At 44.7% G+C, this 21,315-nt stretch overlaps 1 protein-coding gene across 5 annotated transcripts in view; it reads right to left on the bottom strand.

The window, feature by feature from the left end:
- The window catches only part of ETV6 (ets variant 6), a 222,775-nt gene that overhangs the window by 146,079 nt on the left and 55,381 nt on the right, over positions 1–21,315 (bottom strand). The window contains exon 1 of one of the 5 annotated variants that reach the window (XM_014540206.1): positions 16,970–17,146. The exons of 3 other annotated variants lie outside the window; for them this stretch is intronic. In XM_014540206.1, coding sequence (XP_014395692.1) covers positions 16,970–17,131 — 162 coding nt within the window. In that variant the 5' untranslated portion in view covers positions 17,132–17,146. Of the gene's footprint in view, positions 1–1,995; positions 2,161–16,969; positions 17,147–21,315 lie in introns of those variants that run through there. One more of the 5 variants, XM_014540207.1, reaches the window with a different exon arrangement.

Here is a 21,315-nt window from a genome sequence, read left to right on the forward strand (position 1 = left end):
AATATGCAGAAGTAAGGCTGAGAATCACTGTTTTAAATCAAGACAGAAATAATAGAGTAAGTCAGGATACACATGAAATGATTATCTTTCACAACAGGTTTTTAGACACTTTTCAAATCAATTTGCCAACTGTCCTTCCCTCCTGAGTAACTGCTATTGTTCTGCTTTTAACCATAAAATGTAGATTATCAGTATAATTCAGGCAGTTAGTTCCTACCCGGTGACTACCTGGCCAATATATGAACAAACCGCTCAGACAGGTGTGTCTGCAGTGGTTCCTCTTCTTTCCCAACTGCCTCTGGAGTTCCCCCATCCCCACCCCCAGGAAGGCTGACTGGCATCTCCTCCTGTAGCTTCTCGTGGAGCCCGTGTGCCCAGCACTAGCTGCACTTGTAGCAGGAGCAAGACAAGGTTAATGAAGGAGAAGCAAGAAGGGATGGAAACCCATTCCACTTCTGACCTGCCCTTCCTTCCCCTTCTCCCTCCCAGAAGGCTGTCTTGTGCTCAAGCCCCAGACGCCCTTCTCCTGCTCAAGAATGAATCCCCATCCAGCCGCTTCTCTCTAGAAGAGGAGCATGATCCCCGAGCTGGCTGTCAGGGCTGCCTCTGTGCCACTCTAAGGTGGCGAGTGCGACATGTAGGGCTTTTTTCTCCTCAAAGTAACCTTGGTACTGGTGGTTAGGTCTCTGTTTTTGCACAATGAACTATCAACTGATTGTAATTTAAAGAAATGCTTTGAACTCCAAGCAGCTAACTTCTTAATAAAATCTTAGAACCCTAAACTAGTGAAGAGGCTGCTAAGGGTCTTAATCAAGACAGTTATGGTCTTTCAATGACATATGCTCCTAACACCCTGGGGTCATGTCACCAGCACTAAAAACACAAACCACCTGACAGATGTAGGAACTGAGGTTGAAGGAGTAACAAGATTCTTGAATGAATCACCTAACTTCTTGGAGGGAGCTAGCAGTCCTCAGCCCAAAGTTGTCATCTGTCCCCAGCTACCTTCTGCCTTTAATGTTGCTGAAACTCTTGGTTATCATGATAAAGTCTGTGTGCAAAGTGGCTCTGAAGCGGGAGGAGAGCTTACTGAAGGTCTTTGCTGACGTATTTATTCATTCCTTGGCAAAAACAATCTCAAAAAAAAAACAACCCACTGGAACTTAAAGACTCAATTTCTTGCTATAAAAAATGTTTTTCCACAGGTTTGAAGCATTAAGATGTTATTAATATTTTTTTCTTCTTCTTTTAAGCAAAATACAACTCTAAAACAGTGACAGAACCATGACACAAATATGGCTTTATCATCTGATATTCACTCAAGTGTTGAAACTGCTTGATTGGGCAGTAATTCTCTTTGCATCCTTAGAAAGCAGTCCGCCAACCAAGCCATAAAATCACGCCAGAGTATCACCAGTCAAGCCTCACCAGTGGTTTCAACAACAATCCTGACATGGAGACTGAAAAAATAAAGCAGTCTACCCTTCAAAAGCTGGCCTTGTGGGTGTTAGGCCAAGATGACAGGACAAATATTGATAAGATGAAAATCTCTGCATGACTCTGAATATCCTAAAACCAAAATAAATATCCCACTCATCTCAAACCACTCACTGTCAATGAACACTTTCTAGTTCAAGAGAGGTGTTTAGAAAACTTCTTACAGTTGATTATAAGTTTTCAACTCTATCACCCTGACTCACAGCTGTAAGCAGTTCCCTCCCCACCCATGGGCTTAGCGGTGGGTACCCCATTCAGGGCTTCCCCTCCTGCCTCTCCTCGAGCCTCCCCAGTCTGTGCTTTCCGGACCTTCTCAGCAGACCCTGACCTTGAGTTTGGATCTAGGCCTCAGTTTCAGTTCCTTGTTTCCAGGTCAGTGGTTTGCTGGAGCCTGGACTTTGATGTTCCTGTGTCCACATCCACAGTTGGGGGCCTACCTCACTTTCCCCTTCCCCTTAGACCCCCAAACCACACTGGAGTCCAAGACCTCCTACTCACCCAGGGGTGAAGGCTGTCATTAGCAGAAAACTCCCCAGGAGCAGGGACCTTGGCTGTCCTGTTCACCGCCACATCCCTGTGGCTGAGCGGTGCCTGCTGGCTCACTGCACCACTTGTTAAGTATTTGCTGAATGAATGAAGGAGCCTCATTAGACAATCTCACAGCACTTCTTACTGCCAACACAAACTCATCTTTTGTCCTGTGTTTTCCCCCAGGGCCATCTAGTGACTTATTGACAAAGTTTTAAGTCCAACCATCTACACACAAATCTTGCTACAAGCTGCCAGCACTACCCCATCTCCCACTTCTTTCCAGGAGACACATTCACTGCCCGATGAGCCAGTTATTTGACTTGTCTTATGCCTATTCCAGGTGGTTCCAAGTTCCTGGAATACCTTACCTACTATGATCTCACCCCATTCACTCTGCTGCCTCTCAAGAAAAATGCTCTATAATGTACTTACACTTATTCCAGTGATGCCATCATTCCTCAAGTACTCCAGAAACACCTCTTTTAGGACTTTCAGAGCCAGTTACAAATAATGGCTTATTGCTATTTCTTTTATCTGACCAAAAACCTTACTCATCAGATTTGACGCCAAATGATGTTGGCGATTTCCTAAATTTAAAGCTCAGGTCGAGGACCAAAGTTGTTCATTACTCTAATTACCCATGTAGTATTTCTCTCCCAGCTGGACTTACAAAAGGTGGTGACACAGTCTATTTATGTCATTGACTCCACTCCCCTAGCACAGTGCCTGATACACTGTAGATACACAATTGATCACTGGTGAGTGAAACAATGATCTGAAGACCTTCCTAAAAGCATTTTCTTTGATTCAAACAATACCCGCTTGGCACTGCTAGACGCTAAGAATATAGAGATAAAAAAAAAAGTAAGAAAAAAAATCTTCTTTAAGGAACTTCAAGTCTGGGGTGAGGGTGACTTTAAAGGGAAAGAAAATGAACTATTATTTATAGTCAACCCTTCTGTAACAGGCACATATATTATTTCATTTAAATTTCCCAGCAATCAAATAAGCATACATTTTAATTCCCATTTTTTTTAAAGACTAAGAAATTGGGATTCAGCAATGTTATATAACTTGCATAATGTTAACAGGTGGCAGGCCAGTCTCTGAACCCAGAGCCTTTGGACAACAAAACCTAGGTCCTTCCTTCCACGACACCAAGCAAGGCGTGTACAACTGTCTTATAAGTGACTACTTTTGAAACTCTGAAGGGGACCAGACTTACATGGATATTTGAGTGCTGGGATGGGTGTACCCTTTTTCAGCCTTACCCCATACTACTCCAGAAATCACATTAGGTGACACATCAACTCATCTCACTGAGTAGTAGTCCAAAGACCAGCTCCCTTGCCCTAATTGCTACCTGCATCAAGAAGCAAGGCTTGATTAATCGGAGGTCCATACCCTCCATTCTGTGCTGATCTCGAAGGTATTTTAGTGTAGAAGTTGCCATGTGAATGTTGGTGGCCATTCAAATGCCTTCAGAGGGGGTAAGTGGATTAACCAGCAGATAAGCACTGGAACATGTGGAATTGGAGGCTTGTGAGCAGGAATTAGTGTCACTACAAGGGCCACCTTTGGGACACATGCCATAAATTACCACGACATTTTGCCCATTCCTACTGAGGAAAAGATGAGGAATGGAGCCTTTCAAATTTCATTTCAGAGACAAAAGTTTCGTGTTACCACACACACAAAACACACACACACTAGAATCTAGGGAACATGTTTTCCTTTCCCTTAGATTTCTTCATTTCTAAATATATTTTTGAGCAGTGCAGAGTGGTGGATAAGAGCTATAGCTTCATCTATAAAATGGATAATAACACTGGCTCTACTTTAAAGGTTGTGAGGATTGAAGGAGATAATACATTAAAAGTTAGCATGGGGCCTGGCGCATAGTTTAATAACTATCAATGACAAGTACATGTGCCAGCACTTAAGGACATACAGACATACACACATATAGATATGGTCATTTCTGAAATGGCTTCATGGCTCAGGCTCAAGATATCTCATAATTACATAGAGAACTATGTGAAAAAAGACATGATGCTCATGTAAAAATCTGTTATAGAGCTTAAATCGCTTTTGAGTGCCTTTACAAATCATGGTTTTAAGCAGGGGCGGGGGGGGGGGGGGGGATGAGAAGATGGTAATCAAAAGATTCGATTCCTATAAAGATGCTGCTTATAGGAGAAGTGGCCACTGCCAGGTCTGCATGTCCTGGCATGACCAGATAATCCATTTGTCTGGACTGGGTAGATACTCAATGAGAGATATTTCAAGGTAATTTCTGTAACATTAAGACCCATGGTCTGTCCAAAGGGAAAAGTTGCATTTTCTTCTTTTGAGTAACATGCTAGTGACCACATGAAACATCAAGTGGTTTTCCGGCTGTCCGCTACAATAGGTGCAGCAGGCCGGCTTTCAACGCCAGCTTCCCCTGGATTTACAGATCAATCCCTCAGTACCATCGAACACAGGGGTGGGGGTGGGGAAGGTGCCCATCTTGCTCTAATAATGAACACATTTCACACATTTCATTTCTTGCATGGAGGTAACTGGTTCTTTGTTAATGACACCTCCTTCCCAATTGGTTCCATAAGCACTCAGGGGCAGCGTGGCTCATGTGAATTGTTAGGAGGAGAGTCTGGTATGATTATTCCATCAGAACCTATTCACCGTGTACTTGTTCTCCTTTACTTGTAACCTTTTCGGTAACCTCAGAAATTAAACAGAGGAGGAAGAAGGAAAACAAGGTGACATGTCAGGGAGCCTGGGGTAGGTGGAAGGGCTAAGGGAAAATGGAGAGGTAAATAAAATATATTCAGCACCTTTCATGTGCCAGACACTTAGGATATGATAGCTTTCTGTTTTATACGTGAAAAAATAAATAAACAAGTCTCAGCAAGCTTAAAGAACTTGTTTTCCAGTGTCATACAAGAAGTGGTGCGAGGAGTTGAATCAAGCCGGGTCGGGTTCCCGAGCCATGATCCTTCTACATTTTCTCCCCAAAATGAGGAATAGGGATCTTTGACAAAATGAACATGGTACTTCCATGGAATCATGGGAGATAGTAAAGAATAAGTTAGAAAGTTTTTGAAAGTTCCAGTGTTTCACATGATGATTGCAAACCTGGAGTGGGGCAATTTGGATATTCTGACACCCGGGGTAATGTATATAGGCCCGGTGTCAGGATTGTTCCAGGTCCCCTATCGGCAGGAAAAAGAAGGGAGCACCTGGAGAAGCATGGCGGCCTACTGCCTCCCTGACACTGACAAAGCAGTGCGTGCAAACGACACAGTGTAAGATGTCAGAGATCCATGGGGCGGGACATCGTGGATGGAAATGCCCTGAGTAAGGGGAAGGATTTGTACTTGAAGGAAAATGCCCTCCTTGTGAGCAGAGTTTATTCAAAAAGATGGAGTCTGTTTCCTTTTTGACCTCTCCTGCTTCCTACTTCCTGCTTCTTTCCTCATATTAAGTTTGAACAGAAAGGGGCCCTAGGAATCGAGACCAGTATCCTCATTTCTCAGATGAAAAATCTGAGACCCACAGAAGTATCTGAAATCACACTTCTTGTTTCAAAAATCAGGTAGGTATCAGTTCTTGTTTTCGTTTTTCACTGTATACTGGAGTAAAGGGAGACAGAGTAGACAAAACAACAACGAACAATAAAAACCAAGAAACCAGAAATTTTCCTTTGTAGACATAAAGATATCCCTACTTAATCTCGAATTCCCCTAACTCTAGGACGGTGGGTGTGTTTTGAATCTTTTTCTACCAGGTGGCATTAAAAATGTGTACTGCATCATCCACAAACTATTGCCTACGCCATTTCTAAAGCACCTGGTCGGGTGGAAGGTAAGGACTATGGGCTGGAAGGATTCTCTTTATGCAGGAAAGATTCTCTCCCTGCCCTGGTCGCCTTCTTGGCTATGACCAACCGTCCTGGTTTGCCTGGGGCTGAGGGGGATCCTGGGATGTGGGATTTCAGGGTTAAAACCAGAAAGTCCCAGGGAAACAGGACAAGCAGGTCCCCTTATTGCCTTCAGTAAGGCCACGTTCTCAACTGAGCGAAAGGACCCAGGCAGATAAAATGCATTTAGCTGGAAGTTTTAACTGGTCTGACACCAGCTACATGGTAGTTAACAGTTGACATTTTTAAGAAGCAGGATGAAGATTAATGACTATAAAGGGTGCTGAGCCCTTGGGGAGGAAGGTATTCTCAAAGTAGGAAGTGTTAAGTCCATAAAAGAAACAATATGAGAATGCAGTGGGGCTTTTTCATACCTAACAAGTATGACTAAACCTCTAAACACTTCCTGTTCCGTCCTATGTTTTTCTGAAATTTGCTTTTCCTTATCGGCCAAGAAGGTAGGAGAAAAGAGAATCTGTTCTCTCTTCTCTTCTTAAGAATGACAACAGGGAATTTCACAACCTCCAAAGACTTCTAGTTTAGCAAGCCCTTGCTTTCATACACAAATATTATTGGAAAGCAAACAGCACTCACTTTTCTCCATAAGGATCCTAACTTCTGGCTACATGTCATTCTGGGTGAGTACACTAGTAAACCACCTGATTAGGGAGCACCCATTCATTCAGCCATCTAGTTGTATTTTGTACCAGAATTTGTTGTTAAACTGTGCTAAGTGCTTATAATACAACGCTAAATAAGGAGAATACGTTTTTATTTCATACATTACAGTATCCTAAAGCTCAAAAAGTGCCTGTTTAGATTTATGCATGAGTCTTATTGCTGTGGAGGAAGAAAGCCACTCCCAACATAAAATTTCACCATTACATGGTTTCTCCCAGGCAGTACTTCCTATTCAAAAAGAGCAGTGCCACAAAAAGCGGTCTCCCTTTCACCATTTCTGGGTCACCAAATACACTGGAGGCACTCGGCCTAGAATGGGGTAGAAACAATGTGAACCGAGGAGGGGTTACACCAGGGCACATGCCAATAGTTCTCTTACTCACAAGAACAGCCCAAAGCTGCCCAGTAGTCATACATATTTGGGGAAAACATTCTCCCACCTTTTCCCAGTTTCTAACAGCCGTGGGCAAACTACGGCCCGCGGGCCGGATCCGGCCCCTTTGTTGCACATATCTTATTTTGAAGTAAAAAAAAAAACAAAACGGAAACAAATACAATATTTGTATTTGCATGTGGCCCGCGGGCCGTAGTTTGAGGACCCCTGTCTTACAAGAACAGCCCAAAGCTGCCCTGTAGTCATACATATTTGGGAAAAACATTCTCCCACCTTTTCCCAGTTTCTAGAAGTATGATTTGAATAATATAAAGTAATATCTATGGAAGGGTAATATTCTGTGGGACCAGGGGGCCATGGGAAAGGCTTACTCTCTTTCCTCTTCCACTCTGATGGGTTGATTGTTGTACCCTCAATAAAAGAGGAAAATCAAAATCGAGCTCACAAATGCACCCACACTCTGCAGTGGAGAGAGCTGCCAACACCGTTCTCTGTCCCCGAAGGATGGGGTCCAGAAGACTGCGATGACAGGGGGACAGGACAACAGAGCAGGAACAACCGTCGGATATTCACCCCGCGACATGGCCAGTTCAGGTTACAATGCCACCTCCCCAGAGTCCACGGTCATTGAACTCAGCTCACCCCCTGGCTGCAATGGACCTCCCGTCCTTGGTTAGCACTCTGGGTCCTGCCTGCGTGTGGGCCTCCTGGAAGCTCTCTGGGCTTCAGTGACTCTCACCTTCCTGCAACTCTAAGTGGCTTCTTTGAGCCTGGCAATCCCAGACCAGAAGCCTTATTGGACTTCCTCTGTTTATCCAAGACTTGTCAAGCAGGTTATGCTGCTTTTCTGCCACTTTCCTTTCCAGACACTTCTAAAATGCCAAGATATCAGGAAGCAAATGAAGAATAGGGTTTTCTCACCATAATCCCAAAGACGTACAAAGGCTTGCATAGACCACGGGCTTCGCTGAGGACCTGTGGCTGTTCTCTTAAATGGTGGAGTGTGTTTTTAAAGATTGTGAGGGAAGAGTTGTCAAAAGTAAGGTCAAAGTCAAATGCACTGAGTCTCTATCATTAGTGCTGGCCTCTTTCCAGAGAGAGTACAATGCACCCCTTGAAGCTGGCAGCAAGTCCTGTGGCTGTGTCAATAATAATTCTCACTTACACAGAAAAATCCCCCAGTAGCACATAGATGTTCTTAAACTTCCCTCTCTATTTTGCAGATCTAGAAAAAGTGGTGGAAAGAAATTCAATGCCTTTGTGAATCAGCAGAAAACCTAGGATAGAACCTGGGACAGCTCATCTTCCTGCTTTAACCCACATACCTGGCACACCCCAGGGAAAATGGTTATTTTTCCTTATAAAAGAGGTGATCTTCAACTTTAGAAAGGTAAGGTTTAAAAAAAACTCCAGTTATTTTGTGGAGAGAAGAATTCACAAAACAGTAGCCCTGAGCACAGCTCTTTCCAGAGGTCAAGATGGTATCTAACCAAGGTCAAGACTGTACGGAACCAAGAGTTCAAAGGCCACTGTCTTCCCCATGGTATGAGTCAGTCATGCTGAGACTGCCTCAAGGTTAAGGAGGAAAACATCAAATTGCCAGCAGTAACACCGAATTAGGACGGGAAACTGGCTACTACTGTCACATGTCCTTTTCCATTCATAGAACAGGAGGTGACCCAGAGAACAACCCTCTCAGAGCCTGGGAGAGGCCATTTATTAGGCATGGACCCACACCTGACCCTGTGCACGCAACCCAACCCCACCTGCTCCAGGATGGCTGCCCAAAAGCTTTGAGGACCTTCAGGAAGATTCTCCAGCCAGAGGCATGGGGCCTTTGAACAGGTCTCCGCTCCTAATGCCCCCACCCACAGGAGCACACTCACAAGTACACCCAGAAGATCAGATAAAATCCTGAAAACATGGGCAAAGTTCAACCGACAGCTGCCCCTTCTAGGCCACGAATTGGCACACCTCGCCACTTGGCAACTGTTCCTTCCTTTAGCAGATCTTACCTGCCTGAGCAGGAACTGGTGATAAGGCTAAGGCTGTGATGGTTTCCTACACTTAGGCAGACTCAGTTTAGAAACAGAACCTTAAACTGTTGCAGATCAGTTCAGTGGAATGAAGTAGAGCCACCCAAAATAAGAGAGAATGCATGTCGCAATGTTTTGTAAACTATAAAGCCCTACATACAATATTACATATCACTATTTTGATATTAAATAATGCTAAAAGTAGAATATTGCATTGTGAATAAACATCGATAACAACGATGGAACAACTATGTGAGCACATGCATAAAGGTACAGGTAGCTGGGCTCCATTTTTAAAAGTCCTTACAAGTGGTTTAAACATTTAATAACCGATAAATAAGTTTAAATGGTGCCCTTTAATGATAAATGTTTATGATCCAATCTGAGAGTAAAAACTAGTGCCATACCCTTAACTTTGAAGGGCATCTCCCGGTAGCCTCAAGGCCAGCCCCATCTCCTCTATCACCCACAGCAACATAAATAAATCCGGTTTTTAAAGGGGTGAACTAATCTCTTGTGAGACATACCAGTGCTTGCTAGTGTATAATCCACCCCTAATGTACTCCTCTGTGCTAAACAAATTCCAGCTTGAAAGAGGACTGGACATGCAACAAAAGCCTGCACAGAAGCCACATGTACTTTATTACAGATCCCCACACCTCCCGCCAGGTCAGCTGCTATGGAGCCATCAGAAAGGCACTCGGTCGTAGTGCCGTGCACATACCTGCAGACCATAAGCCCCTTCACTTTCTACCCTACACATGTGATGCAGCCTGTATTAAACATGTGCTGGTATGTTTCTTCACCTTTTGTAACGATGCAAATCAGGTTCATTCGCCACACTCCTATTCAGACCTCTTAACCGGAAAACCAGCTCCAAGTGTGCTTGAGGCTGTATTTTCTCAGCTCCTCTTATCCCTTATTTTCTGTGTCTTTCTTGAGGATTAGTATTCCTCTCAAATGACTTCGTGAGTGACACAGATGAGGGAGAGGAGGACCGAAGTGATATAAAACGATCAAAGGGAACATGAACACCACAAATGGAACAGGAAGCTCCCAGGCACACTGCCACTACGAGGGAGAAGGCCTGGAAGATGGTTTTTAAAATGGAGCCCCTGTCCCAACTGCTACTTTTGTGAGATGTGCAGTTGGCTTGTGCCTGGGTACAAACAGCCCCCGTGGCCTACGGGGTGCAGGCATGTCTGTGGTCTGTAAGGCTCCTTCTTCGCCGTACTCTCTACTGGGGAGTCAGACAAACTCCACATTCAACAGCTTGTCATTTGGGGTGGTGTTTAGATACACATGCAAGGGCAGGCTACCTCTTCAGAGCTGCAAGGCAGGGCTCTGCCCCTCTGCCCACCTGCAGTTTACCTGCCCTTCACAATATAACAATGTCTCTTCCCTGAAAAGTTCAAATCTTGGCACTGACATTTACTCGCTGTGTAATTCTGCACAAGTGACCTGGCTCCCGAATCTCAGTTTCCTCATCTGGAAATGGGAGATAAAGATGCCTATCTTGAAAGGCTGTGCAGATTAGATGAAGTCGTGTGTGTGTGTGTGTGTGTGTGTCCAAGGCTCCTATTGCTCTATTAAACACACAGGAGGTGTGTTTCTTCCTCTCTCTGGCCTAAGTACTCATATGCGTAATCCTGAACCCATTTGTACTTTTTAATTATTTTGGTTTTATATAGTATCTAGATTGTGAAGAATCGTGTTGTTTTCATGTTTTCTGTCCGATGTACGAGCTGTGCACACAGTGGGCACCCAGTATGACAACTGTGGCCTAGGATACCGAACAAGGACGTCATTTCCCCCACATGCAGTAATATCTGGTCATGTTTCCTGAGGAAACGACTGTGAGTTCTGGATACAACTGATCTCCCCTCTGTCCCTTCCCAACAAATCCCTCCACCATTTGGAATGCCCTGAAGACCTCCCACATGTCAAGGTATCCATTCAGCTGATCACTTCTTGAGTACATAAGCATTTCCTGAGTACACACTCTGGACCAACAAGAGGAACTGTGGACCCATACTTGGACACAGAAATGGTGAGGCACAATTCTCGCTTACCCTTGAGGCAACTGGAGGGAGTCAGACGGAAAGGCAACAAACTCTCAAAAGAAGAGAGCCTATCAGATGTTAAGGGACGAGTGCACATGTCAGTCCTATGAGACAAAGTGGAGGAAATCTAAATTCAGCCTGAGAACACTATTCTGAAATGTTAAATATAGATTGCCTTTGGGATAGACCTTCAATACACTTACCTTGTAGAAATAGTAGGTAAAAGGGAAGCCCCATTCTGGTCTGTTACAAAATAGGTCAACACTTATAAAGTCAAATGTCATTCCAAAGACACCCTCAGGATTGCCAAGTCCTTGTCAGTACCTTTCCTCATGTTAAGCCATGTACATTGCAATACAAAAGAATTTTCTTGCAACTCAAACTTGGAATCCTGACCAATCCATTCACACACATATTCACAGCATGACATGTAAGTATTTAGCACCAGATGAGGTGTTGAGTGAAAAAAAAAATAAGAAAGAAAGAATATAAGTCTTAAAAATCTCCCTGCCAATTCCTAGCAGAGAATGAACAGGCCCTGGAGAAAAGATGTGCCTGGACCCAAGGCGAATTTGACAGAAGTGGAGTGGTAGCCAGTTCACGAGCGAAGAAATACATGGTCACAAAACTCCAGTCTTCCCAGTGGGAAGTGGGAGAACCCTAGGGCAGGAGAATAGGGCCTCTCTGTGGACCCCGGAGGAGCTCAACCCCAGACCTTGGTGTCGTGTAGGAAGGAAGGCCTCCCTGACATGGCTTCATGCTAAGGCAGAGCACGGGGTCGGAAGCCTGCAGGGGTCTCACGGATGGACCACACAGCCAGACAAGCCCCACACCTAGATACATATCTACCACAAATAACTTCATGAACAGCTTAACCATTTTCTTTATTAACACTTTAACACTAAGGCTTATCATTATCCCTTAGTCCTGTCTCCCCCCCCCCCAACTCCTTATTCTTGTCATCAACTCAACCCTCTCTGCTCACTGATGCTTAGAGCAGACATAAAAGCTTCCTGAAGGTCAGGTTTGTCTATCTTACTCCGACCCCTAGAACCAAGCAGAGTATGTGGCTCATAGTGGAACCTTAATCAATGCTTGTGTAATACCTACTCATGGGGCAAACAGAGAAACAATGTGAACATGGACCCTTGAAACATCACAGAGTTTACAGATTTCCCCTGAGTGTACATTCTCCTGGTCTGACCGGCACAATCCAGTCCTCATGATTGGCTCCAAATACTAAAGACGCAAGAACATGCCTTGCACAGAAGGAAACTTCCTCCTTCAGAACTCTCAGCACACACTCCCTCTCTAGGAGCTGCCCACTGAGAAGGCTGTACACGGAAACCTTAGACCTTGACGTAAGCCCTGGCCAGATCAGGACCTGGCAAAGAGAAACCCGAGCTGCGAGCGTAACATGAGATTCAGGCAGCTGACCTGCTTGCGATCTGGAGGCAGTCAGAGGTTAGCTGAGTTTAAACCAGCTGTAACTGGACAGTACCTGACAGCCAACTTCCCTGTAAGACCAAGAGTCAGGTGAGCTGACATGCAGAATCCCTTAAGGCGGGGTGAGGAAGGAGGGAGCCAATTCTGCTGGGTCGGGGAGCACAGGGTGGCTCTCTCACTCCAGGAACCCTCAGGAGTGCAGGTCCACCCTCCCCAACCAGGGTCCCACATGCTTCCTGGAGGCTCGAAAGGCGACCTGGCCTTGTCCCAAGGAGTACAAAAATTCTGAAAGGTAGTCCTGGTAGCAGCCAGTGAAATAAAAGCTTTGTAGATGATTGGCAATGCCACTTTTCCATGCCCGCAGTTGGGAAAAGAAAGAACGGAGGCTAAACCCACCAATGTGTCAGCCAGGACAGGATGAAGAACCAGAGGGAACCCTGATGGGTGAATCCAGTTTCATTTGTAAGGATGACAGGACTCCTGTAATAAACATTCACCAAACTCCTACTACGTGCCTGGTACCACACGGGGATACTGGGATGAAGACAGGGACAATCCTCAATGAACTCATACTCCTTTTCCTTCTTTCTTTTTCTTTCTTTCATTAACTTTATTGGGGTGACATTGGTTAATAAACTTACACAGGTTTCAGGTGTATAATTCTTTAATACATAATTTGTATATTGTATTGTATATTCACCACCCCAAGTCAAGTCTCGCTCCATCACCATTTATCTCCTACCTCTCCCCACCCAAAGCTCATACTCATAAAGGTCACACTTTATAACAACAAATGTGTATTTTCTTCTTTTATTTAGAATTTGATTAATTTAGTTTACAATATAGTTTATGAAGAGCAAGACAAAATTTAAGGTAGGTTAGAAGGGGAAGGAATAATAGAAGAAAGAGAAAGGGAGAAGGTAAGAAACAAGAAAAGAGGGAGAAGGTTGTGGGTATTAAATGTGATAACCTTACAAAGTGCTTAGTAGGGTCCTCTGGCATATAGTAAGTGCTCAGTAAATATTAGCCATTGTAGTCATTGTTGAGGGAGTCTATCACTGTGTCATGCTAGTCCATACTGAATACTTATGATACATCAGGCAATATTCTAAGGGCTTAACATGTATTAAGTCATTTAATGCTCACAACCCTATGAGATATTAGTATTCCCATTTTACAAATGAGGAAACTTTGACATGAAGATACTACGCAAGCTATAACCACCCCATCACACAACTATCAGATGCAAGATCTGGGATTCAGACTCAGGTAGTCTGATTTCAGAGCTCATCTTCTTATCTATTGCATCCGTGGTTCTCATGGCACAGTCCCTGGAACCTGGGAACTTTTGAGATTTGCAAATTCTTGATCCCAACCCAGGCCTACCAAATCAGAAACTCTAGCGAAAGGGCCCAGCACACTGCTTGTTCAAAGCCTTCTCGGCGATTCTGATGAACACTAAAGTTCAAGCACCACAGCACTGATTACATTATAGCACTTCTCCATACAGTAGTGGCTAAATTGAAGACAGATAATAAAGTACCTCACCTCACTGTGACTGGCCTCGCTCAGCAATAGACAAAGATCACAATACGTGGGTTATCCATGTCTCTCAGTTTAGAGGATGGCCTAGGATTGAGGCTTGGGAGAACAAATTCCATTCTCTTGATTTCCAGAGAAGTTGTAATTTGTCTTCTCTGTTTTGGTATTCTGATGTGAAAAGGCTGGAAGGGGGTGAGAATCCTGGGATATTCTTAGAATGGTTTAACTCTTTCCTAGCTTCCCAATTCAATAAAATGCAGTGTCCCAAAATATCTATCACTAGATTAAAAATGAAAGGTGAAAAGGAAAGCTTTACTGCTGGCGTGTTCATTTAGCTTCTGACAGCGCATTGCAGGTGGATTTGTCTGTTCTTTCTGCTCGAGTTAATTCAATTATTCAAACTGATCATCCAGTTTGTAAGTTACCTAAGCCTTCTGCTTCTCCCCTTTTGGCCATTTCACTGTTCATTAGCACCTCTACTAAGGATAAGCAGGGGAGAGGAAAAGGTGAGGAAACTCAAACCAGTCCATTTTTCTCCTTGTTAGCAGTTCTGGTAGACTTGGTGGGAGAAGAATTGTTATTGGCTAAAATGAGACACTGGGATTATCTATGGTTTTCAATTCTCCATGCTCTTCCGGCCCCTAATTATCACAGTCAAGTCAGCCTAACTTTACAGTGTCAGTCCAGCCTACAAGTGAACAGAAGCATAGCATTCAAATTCTAGAATCTCTACAGAGATAAACTATGATCCTTCTTATATTAAAACTCTTAAAAATGCCAAGGTCATGGACAATTCTGATTCAGGTAAAAGGACTCAGAAAAGTGATCACATCTCTAGAACCCCATTTAAATTCTGACAGTTGATTTTTCCCACCATTCCAACTTTCCATGGCCTGGATACGTGCTGACTCTCCTAAGAAAAATAAGAAACCTAACATTAATTAGGCACCTACTATATTCTAGGGTGCCGGACTCCCTGCTGGATATCTTATAAATATTATCTTGCTTATTTCTAAAACACCGTGGCAATAAATCTTTATCCTAATTTTATAGGGAAAGGGAGGTTTAGAGAATTTAAGTCCCGGAGTTAGTAAGTACCAGAGCTAAGATTTGAACACAGAGCTGTATTCTCCCAACCCTACCCCAAACCTATACTCTTTCAGCCCCACTGATAGGACTTCTTATTTCCACCCAGAACTCTGTGATGATGCTCTTGATGCTAATTCAGGGGATGGCTGTGCCAAGTGCTCTCTCTCTATGACTCTTAAAGATGCAGGCTGTACCTGAACATGCTGATGGCATCCTCAGAAGCTCCTCATAATACCTTCAGATATCTACTCTTTCTCCTGCTGTCAGCACTAGCACAAATAACCTCCAGCTTCCATCCCTCTGCCCAATCCGTACAGACTGCCACTAGTCTTGTCCACAGCTTCTGACTAGTAAACCAGACATTTCCTCAGGCAGCAGCCCGAGGCCACGGTGGGAGAGGTCTGCACTTCCCCATGACTCAGGGCCAGGAGGGTTCCAGGAAGCTTAGGCAGCAGAAGTCCGTGCCCTCCGCAAGACCACTTCCTACTTCAGTGAGGGAAGTAGCTGCATGGTCTAGTGTGAAGGCGGAAGGAAGAAAGGGGGAAGCGATTCTGTTGACAATCTAATCCCCATATTCCATTCCCCTGTTTCTGCCCCTGTCCCTTTCCCCAGCCCCACCACAGGTGGATTTGGGGGCCTGAACTTGCCTTTCTCCTCCCCAAGCCTCGCTGGCCAGGCTGCTCCCTGCGACTCTGCCCAAGCTCCCCAAAGAAGCACCTGAAGTCTCTTACTGTGAGACACACAGAGGCCTCTTGGTTTGGGCCATAGATAAAGTCATCTTTACTCAGTGTCCTGTAACATGAAAGAGGTCTTGCTTCATTATTTGTCAGCCAGTCCTTCCTTGCCATCCATCCCTGGTAAGTGAGAGGTGGGCTGGTGGGACATAATCTCAGTGCAGGCAACACTAGAACAGCTGTCCTTCAGAGAAGAAAATCTCTTCCCTCTCCTGCCCACAGCACGTAGTGCCTCTGTCCATCGCAGACCTGGAGGACCAGTATCTTTCATGGGTTTAATGTTTGTTGGTACAGTCAAACCTTGGTTCCTGAACATCTCCCATCTCAAACAATTCGGTTCTCGACCAAGTTGTTCACAGGAAAAAAAATGTCTCGGTTGTCGACCAAAACTGAGACCAAAACTTGTTTTCGACCTGATAACCCTTTCATGCTGATACCTCAGCACAACAAAAAGTGTCTCTCAGGCAACTGAGGAGAGATTGCTTTTGTTGCTGGCAAAATCAACAATTAGCACAATTTTAAAACATGAAGAAGCCATCAAGAGTGCTGATGTTGCTAAGGATGTGGAAATGCTCAAAAAACAATAATCACAGGTTATTGAATGGGTAGAAAAGCTGTTGTTGATCAGATAAAGGAAAAGCGGTTAGCCGGTGATAACATTTCCCAGGCAGTAGTATATGAAAAATTTGTTTACGGCTGGTAGAGGGTGGTTTGATAAATTTAAGAAAAGAAGTGCTTATTTACAAATTAAACAGTTCTTTAGACATGCACTGTATATAAGAAAGATTAAAACAGGGAATCATTTGGGGTATGGAATGGATTAATTCAACGTACATTATTTCTAATAGGAAAAAATGATTCGGTTTTCAAACAAATCGCTTCTCCAACAGCCTTCCGGAATGAAGCAAGTTAGAGAAACGAGGTTCCACTGTATTTTTAATACGCTTTCCATTGCCCAAAGTGATTGTAAAGTAAGTTGGGGCAAGGACCGTATTTCCTGACCAAAGCACCCCAATATGCTGCTAGATACTCACGCAGTGCCTCCCAACTTGAGGTGTGGGCCTCCTGCCGGAGCACAGGGATCCCAGGCTCCAGTACCATGGCTGCCTGTGGCCCAGTCTCCAGCTTCCTCTCCCCGCAGGCTCACTCCCAGGATGGCGGCTTGGCCAGGCTTGGGTACCTTCAACACCCTTCATTTAATCTGATCTGCTTCCAGTTCTGGAGATGCCAGAGAAACCACACTGACTGCCCGACCAGACAGGATGAAGCACTAACCAAACACATTCTGCACGGCCTCACCAACTTCCAGAAGAGAGAGAAGCCCAGACCCTGGGCAGTTCCTGTCTGAATGACTCCTTCTGAATCACAGGTCAGGGATGTGTCAAAGGCCCTCACAGGGACTGGGCTGGAGAGTCCCGTGGCCCTAAAACTGGTTCCTATTCATTGCAAAATACGATGCTGAGCATCAGGAGGGCTTTGTGTGGCCTGGGCAGGGACCCTGTGCTTGTGTGAGCTCACCTGTGCCTGTTTTAACGCTGTGCTGTGGCTATCCTAAAGTTCTTCGTGATTTTTTAACAAGGGGGCTTGCATTTTCATTTTGTACTGGGCGCCACAAATGATGGAGCAGGTCCTGCCAACATGTTAACTCCAGCGAAAGGGTCACTTCAAAACATCTTGTAAGTCTGGGAAGCTGTGCCAATAGGAGCAGGATGCAGTCAAGCTGGGTGTGAGGCTTTGGGCTGGTGGGGATGAGGGAGGGAAGGCAAGGTCTGAAGGATAATCGCTCTTCAGAGAGGAGGGAGCTGGTCTGGCGACAAGGGCACGAGGGAGCACAGGGTGCCCCGTATTGGGGCGACAACAGTGCCACCAGAAAGAGCTTCTCAAATACACACACCGAGGACTGCTCACTTCGGATCACTATTTTTTAGAAACTCCCCAAATCTGTCTCAAACCTTTGATTATGGGCCTTGTTTTCTCTCTCCAATTTATACAGTCTTTTCCCCAATGTTTTGTAGAAGCTTGTTTTAAAAGCTGACATTCTATTTGCTCTTTTCTTTTTGGCTTGAGATCAATTTGCATGAGATGAGGTTTGCTGAGATGGAGACAATTCCACTTCCAGGCCGTTACTTCTCTAATGAAAGTCCAGACTCCACCAGTTACAGCCGGGGCTGCTGCAGCAAGTCCCACGGGGTCAGACCCCACTGATCAGAACAACAGGTGGGAATATCAGGGTCTGTCTGAATACAAACTTCCCAATGATGAGCATCAACAGCAAGCCACAGAACTCTTCCCACTTAGATTCTCTAAGAAGTGGTTTTAGGAAAGCGTTCCCAAGTTTTATTAAAGGAGCCAGAAGACAAAGACATTGCTTCTTTGAATGCTTCACTAGCTGTCTTGTGATCACCTGCAGGCACTGAGGCTGAGGCTTTTATTAATGTTCTCAGACCTGAGAGCTAGAGATGAACAGATGCTTCTTATTCTTCAGTGCGGAGTGTGTACACACACACACACACACACACACACACACACACACACACCCCATAGCATTACAGCTTCGAAAGGATAGCTATTCTCTGTAGTATGAATAAATAGCCCACAGCAGTCCTGCTTGGTGCTCCAGTCTATCTTAATCCCCATGCACGGCCTCTCCTCCAGAACCATGAAGTCAGCAGGAAGTAGATATGTTTTATGGGCTGTGTCACTTAGCACCGCCTGCACATCCTGATCGGTGATAAAATAAGGGAACTGAAGCCATTGCCATTAGCACTGAAAACATGGCCCCCCTGGCTCCAGGTCTGCCCTCTCTTGGGAGGGCAGAGAGGACAAGCTGGTCCTGCTTCCTGGCAGAAAGCAAGAAAATGGAGCTGAGCAGACGCTGCTGAATTTGGAGAACATTAAGGTACACGGTGCAGGAAGAGCAATGCCAGGGAAAGGAAAGGGTTTCCCTGAGGCTCAGGGGATGCCGTCCACCTGTGTGCACGGAGGCCAGAGGCACCTTGGCACCACCTTCTGAAATATCTGCTCGGATGAGAGCTCGCTGCTTACCACACTGGCCCTCTCAATTTTGGAACTGAAACCCAGCTGGTCATTCTAGATCTAGGAGATAGGAATCTGCATCTACTCATAAGCCTGGATAAGTGGCTGAGCAGTTTATGAACTGTGCACAACTGCTTTGAGGCCACTGAGGTGGGCAGAGAACTGGACACTATGAACATGAAGTTGAATCACACCAATTTGTGAAGAAATGAGCAAATCCTAACACAGCAGCTCAGATGGCTCTTTCACTCACTGCCTTAAAGGCAAATCATAGAATTTTGGAGCTGGAAGGGAGTGGTGCTCCCGACTGGGTCCCTTATTTCACAGGTAGAGAAATGGAAGTGTCTAAGGGAGTCACTGCTAGTCTGAATAGTCAGTCTTCCTGAGCCTCCTTTGAGCATTTCCAGAACAGAGGATGAAAGAGAGAAACCAGTCCCGCTCTGCCCACGTCCTCCATGTCAGCCCAAAGTGGGCCAACTTCCATGAAATATTAATACGAATGACAGTCTAGAAAGGGGAGCAGTCTGGATGGATCCCACTCATTCAGGTAGCTCACCTGGGTGACAGAACTCAGTCTCAATTCACCAGATCACAGCTAGTCTCCACCTAAGTGGGTCCACAAGGTTTTAAACACCCGGGTAATAAGCAAGACGTTGCTTTCTTCAACTTTTCTGCATCAGAGTGCAGATTCCCTTTTACCAAGATTGTAAGTTTGATACAGTTAGGTCAAAGGTCACTGTTCTTCCCTGGGCTCTCCTACTATGTGAAGAAACACTGAATATTTATTATTAAAAGAAACCTAATGAAGAAATCTGATAGAATTCTCTGATTTGGGTTGGTTTTCCTCTATTCCCTTATAATTTAGATATTTCAAGGAACGCAAAGCCTTTACTTCCCCAAAAAGTCACATTGTGTAAATGTGACCAAAATTACAGAGAGAAATCAGCTGTCATAAATCCCCAACTGATAATAATCAGAGAGAACTTTGTTCAAAAATAACAAAGACATAATCTTCCACATTGGCAAAAACTTCTCAAAACTTGTTCCACATCTTACATCCTACTGGCACTACCCAAGATCAGGGCCCTGGCATCTGACTAGTATATTATCGGTAATCATCTCCAAACTGGTTCTGACACACCCATCCTCTCCTTTCTCCAATCAGCTTCGAGCCATCAGTCATCTCTGCAAAACAGACATGACTGTGCTCCAACACTTTCAGTGCCTTCTGCGTTTGCTACGCTCCAAACTCCTGAGCCTGCGCCGCGTGCCCTGTGTTCCAGCCACTCACGTTCCCAACTCAAATGTCTCCTTTCCTCTCCACCAGGAAGTCTACTCTGAACCCCCAATCTGAAACAAACACTTAGTCCTGACCCCCACAACATCCTGCCCACATTCTCTTCAGCATTTGCCTCGAGTTATAAATGACTGTCTCTACTGCTGAACAGTAAGTTGTAAGTCTTTTCCATCTTTGGTTCTAGATTTGTGAGCCATGTTAAGCCATGGATGTAGTAGGTAATTCATAAAGTCTTACTGAATTATTACTTAATTGGTTAATTGACTTCAGCAGGCCTCTAGTCAAATATATGCATGAAGAGAAGAAGCAGGGCTGGGTAGTTAGGCAATTCATTATCACAATATCTCTGATTAGTCAGCTATCACCTTGAAAAGCACAGCAAGTTGGAGGCAGGCCCATAAGATGTTGGACACCAGGCTGTAAGTTTTATTGGGAGCAGAGAGCAGGGAGGAGCAGCCCTGCTTACACTATACCTGTGCCCAGGGAACTTGGCAGACAAAGCTGTTTTCTTCTCTGTCTTTCCTTCCCTCTCTCTCTCTGTCTTCTCTCCCTTATCACCTCCTTCTTCCCCTATCTCCAAATGTAATTCATCATTCATTTAGTGAGTGCTTACTGTATGCTAGGCATTTTTCTAGCATTAAGAACATAGCAAAATGAAGCTACTAGCTTACATTCTAATGCAGTGCATCAAAAACCTCAATGTTGTCTGAATCATCTGGAATCTTGCCAAAAAGCAGAATTGGACTCAGGGGGTCTGGGGTGGGGCCGAGCACCTGCATCTCTGAGAGCCTGGTGAGTGATGCTGATGCTACCAGTTCACATTCTCTGTAGTAAAGGTCTAGCCTTGAGCACTGGTTCCCAACCTTGGCTGCACTTAGGAATCAGCTGGAGAGTTTTATAAAATACTGATGCTTGGGTGTCTTCTCCAGAGTTTCTGATTTCATTGTTCGGGAGTGCAGCGTGCGCTGGGATTTTTAAAAGCTCCCATGATGAATACAATGAACATCCAAGGTTGAGAACTACTATTCTAGTGGGAGGTATAGATAG

Source organism: Myotis brandtii, unplaced genomic scaffold (assembly GCF_000412655.1).
Source record: "Myotis brandtii unplaced genomic scaffold, ASM41265v1 scaffold237, whole genome shotgun sequence".
In the NCBI taxonomy this organism is placed as follows: Eukaryota; Metazoa; Chordata; class Mammalia; order Chiroptera; family Vespertilionidae; genus Myotis; species Myotis brandtii.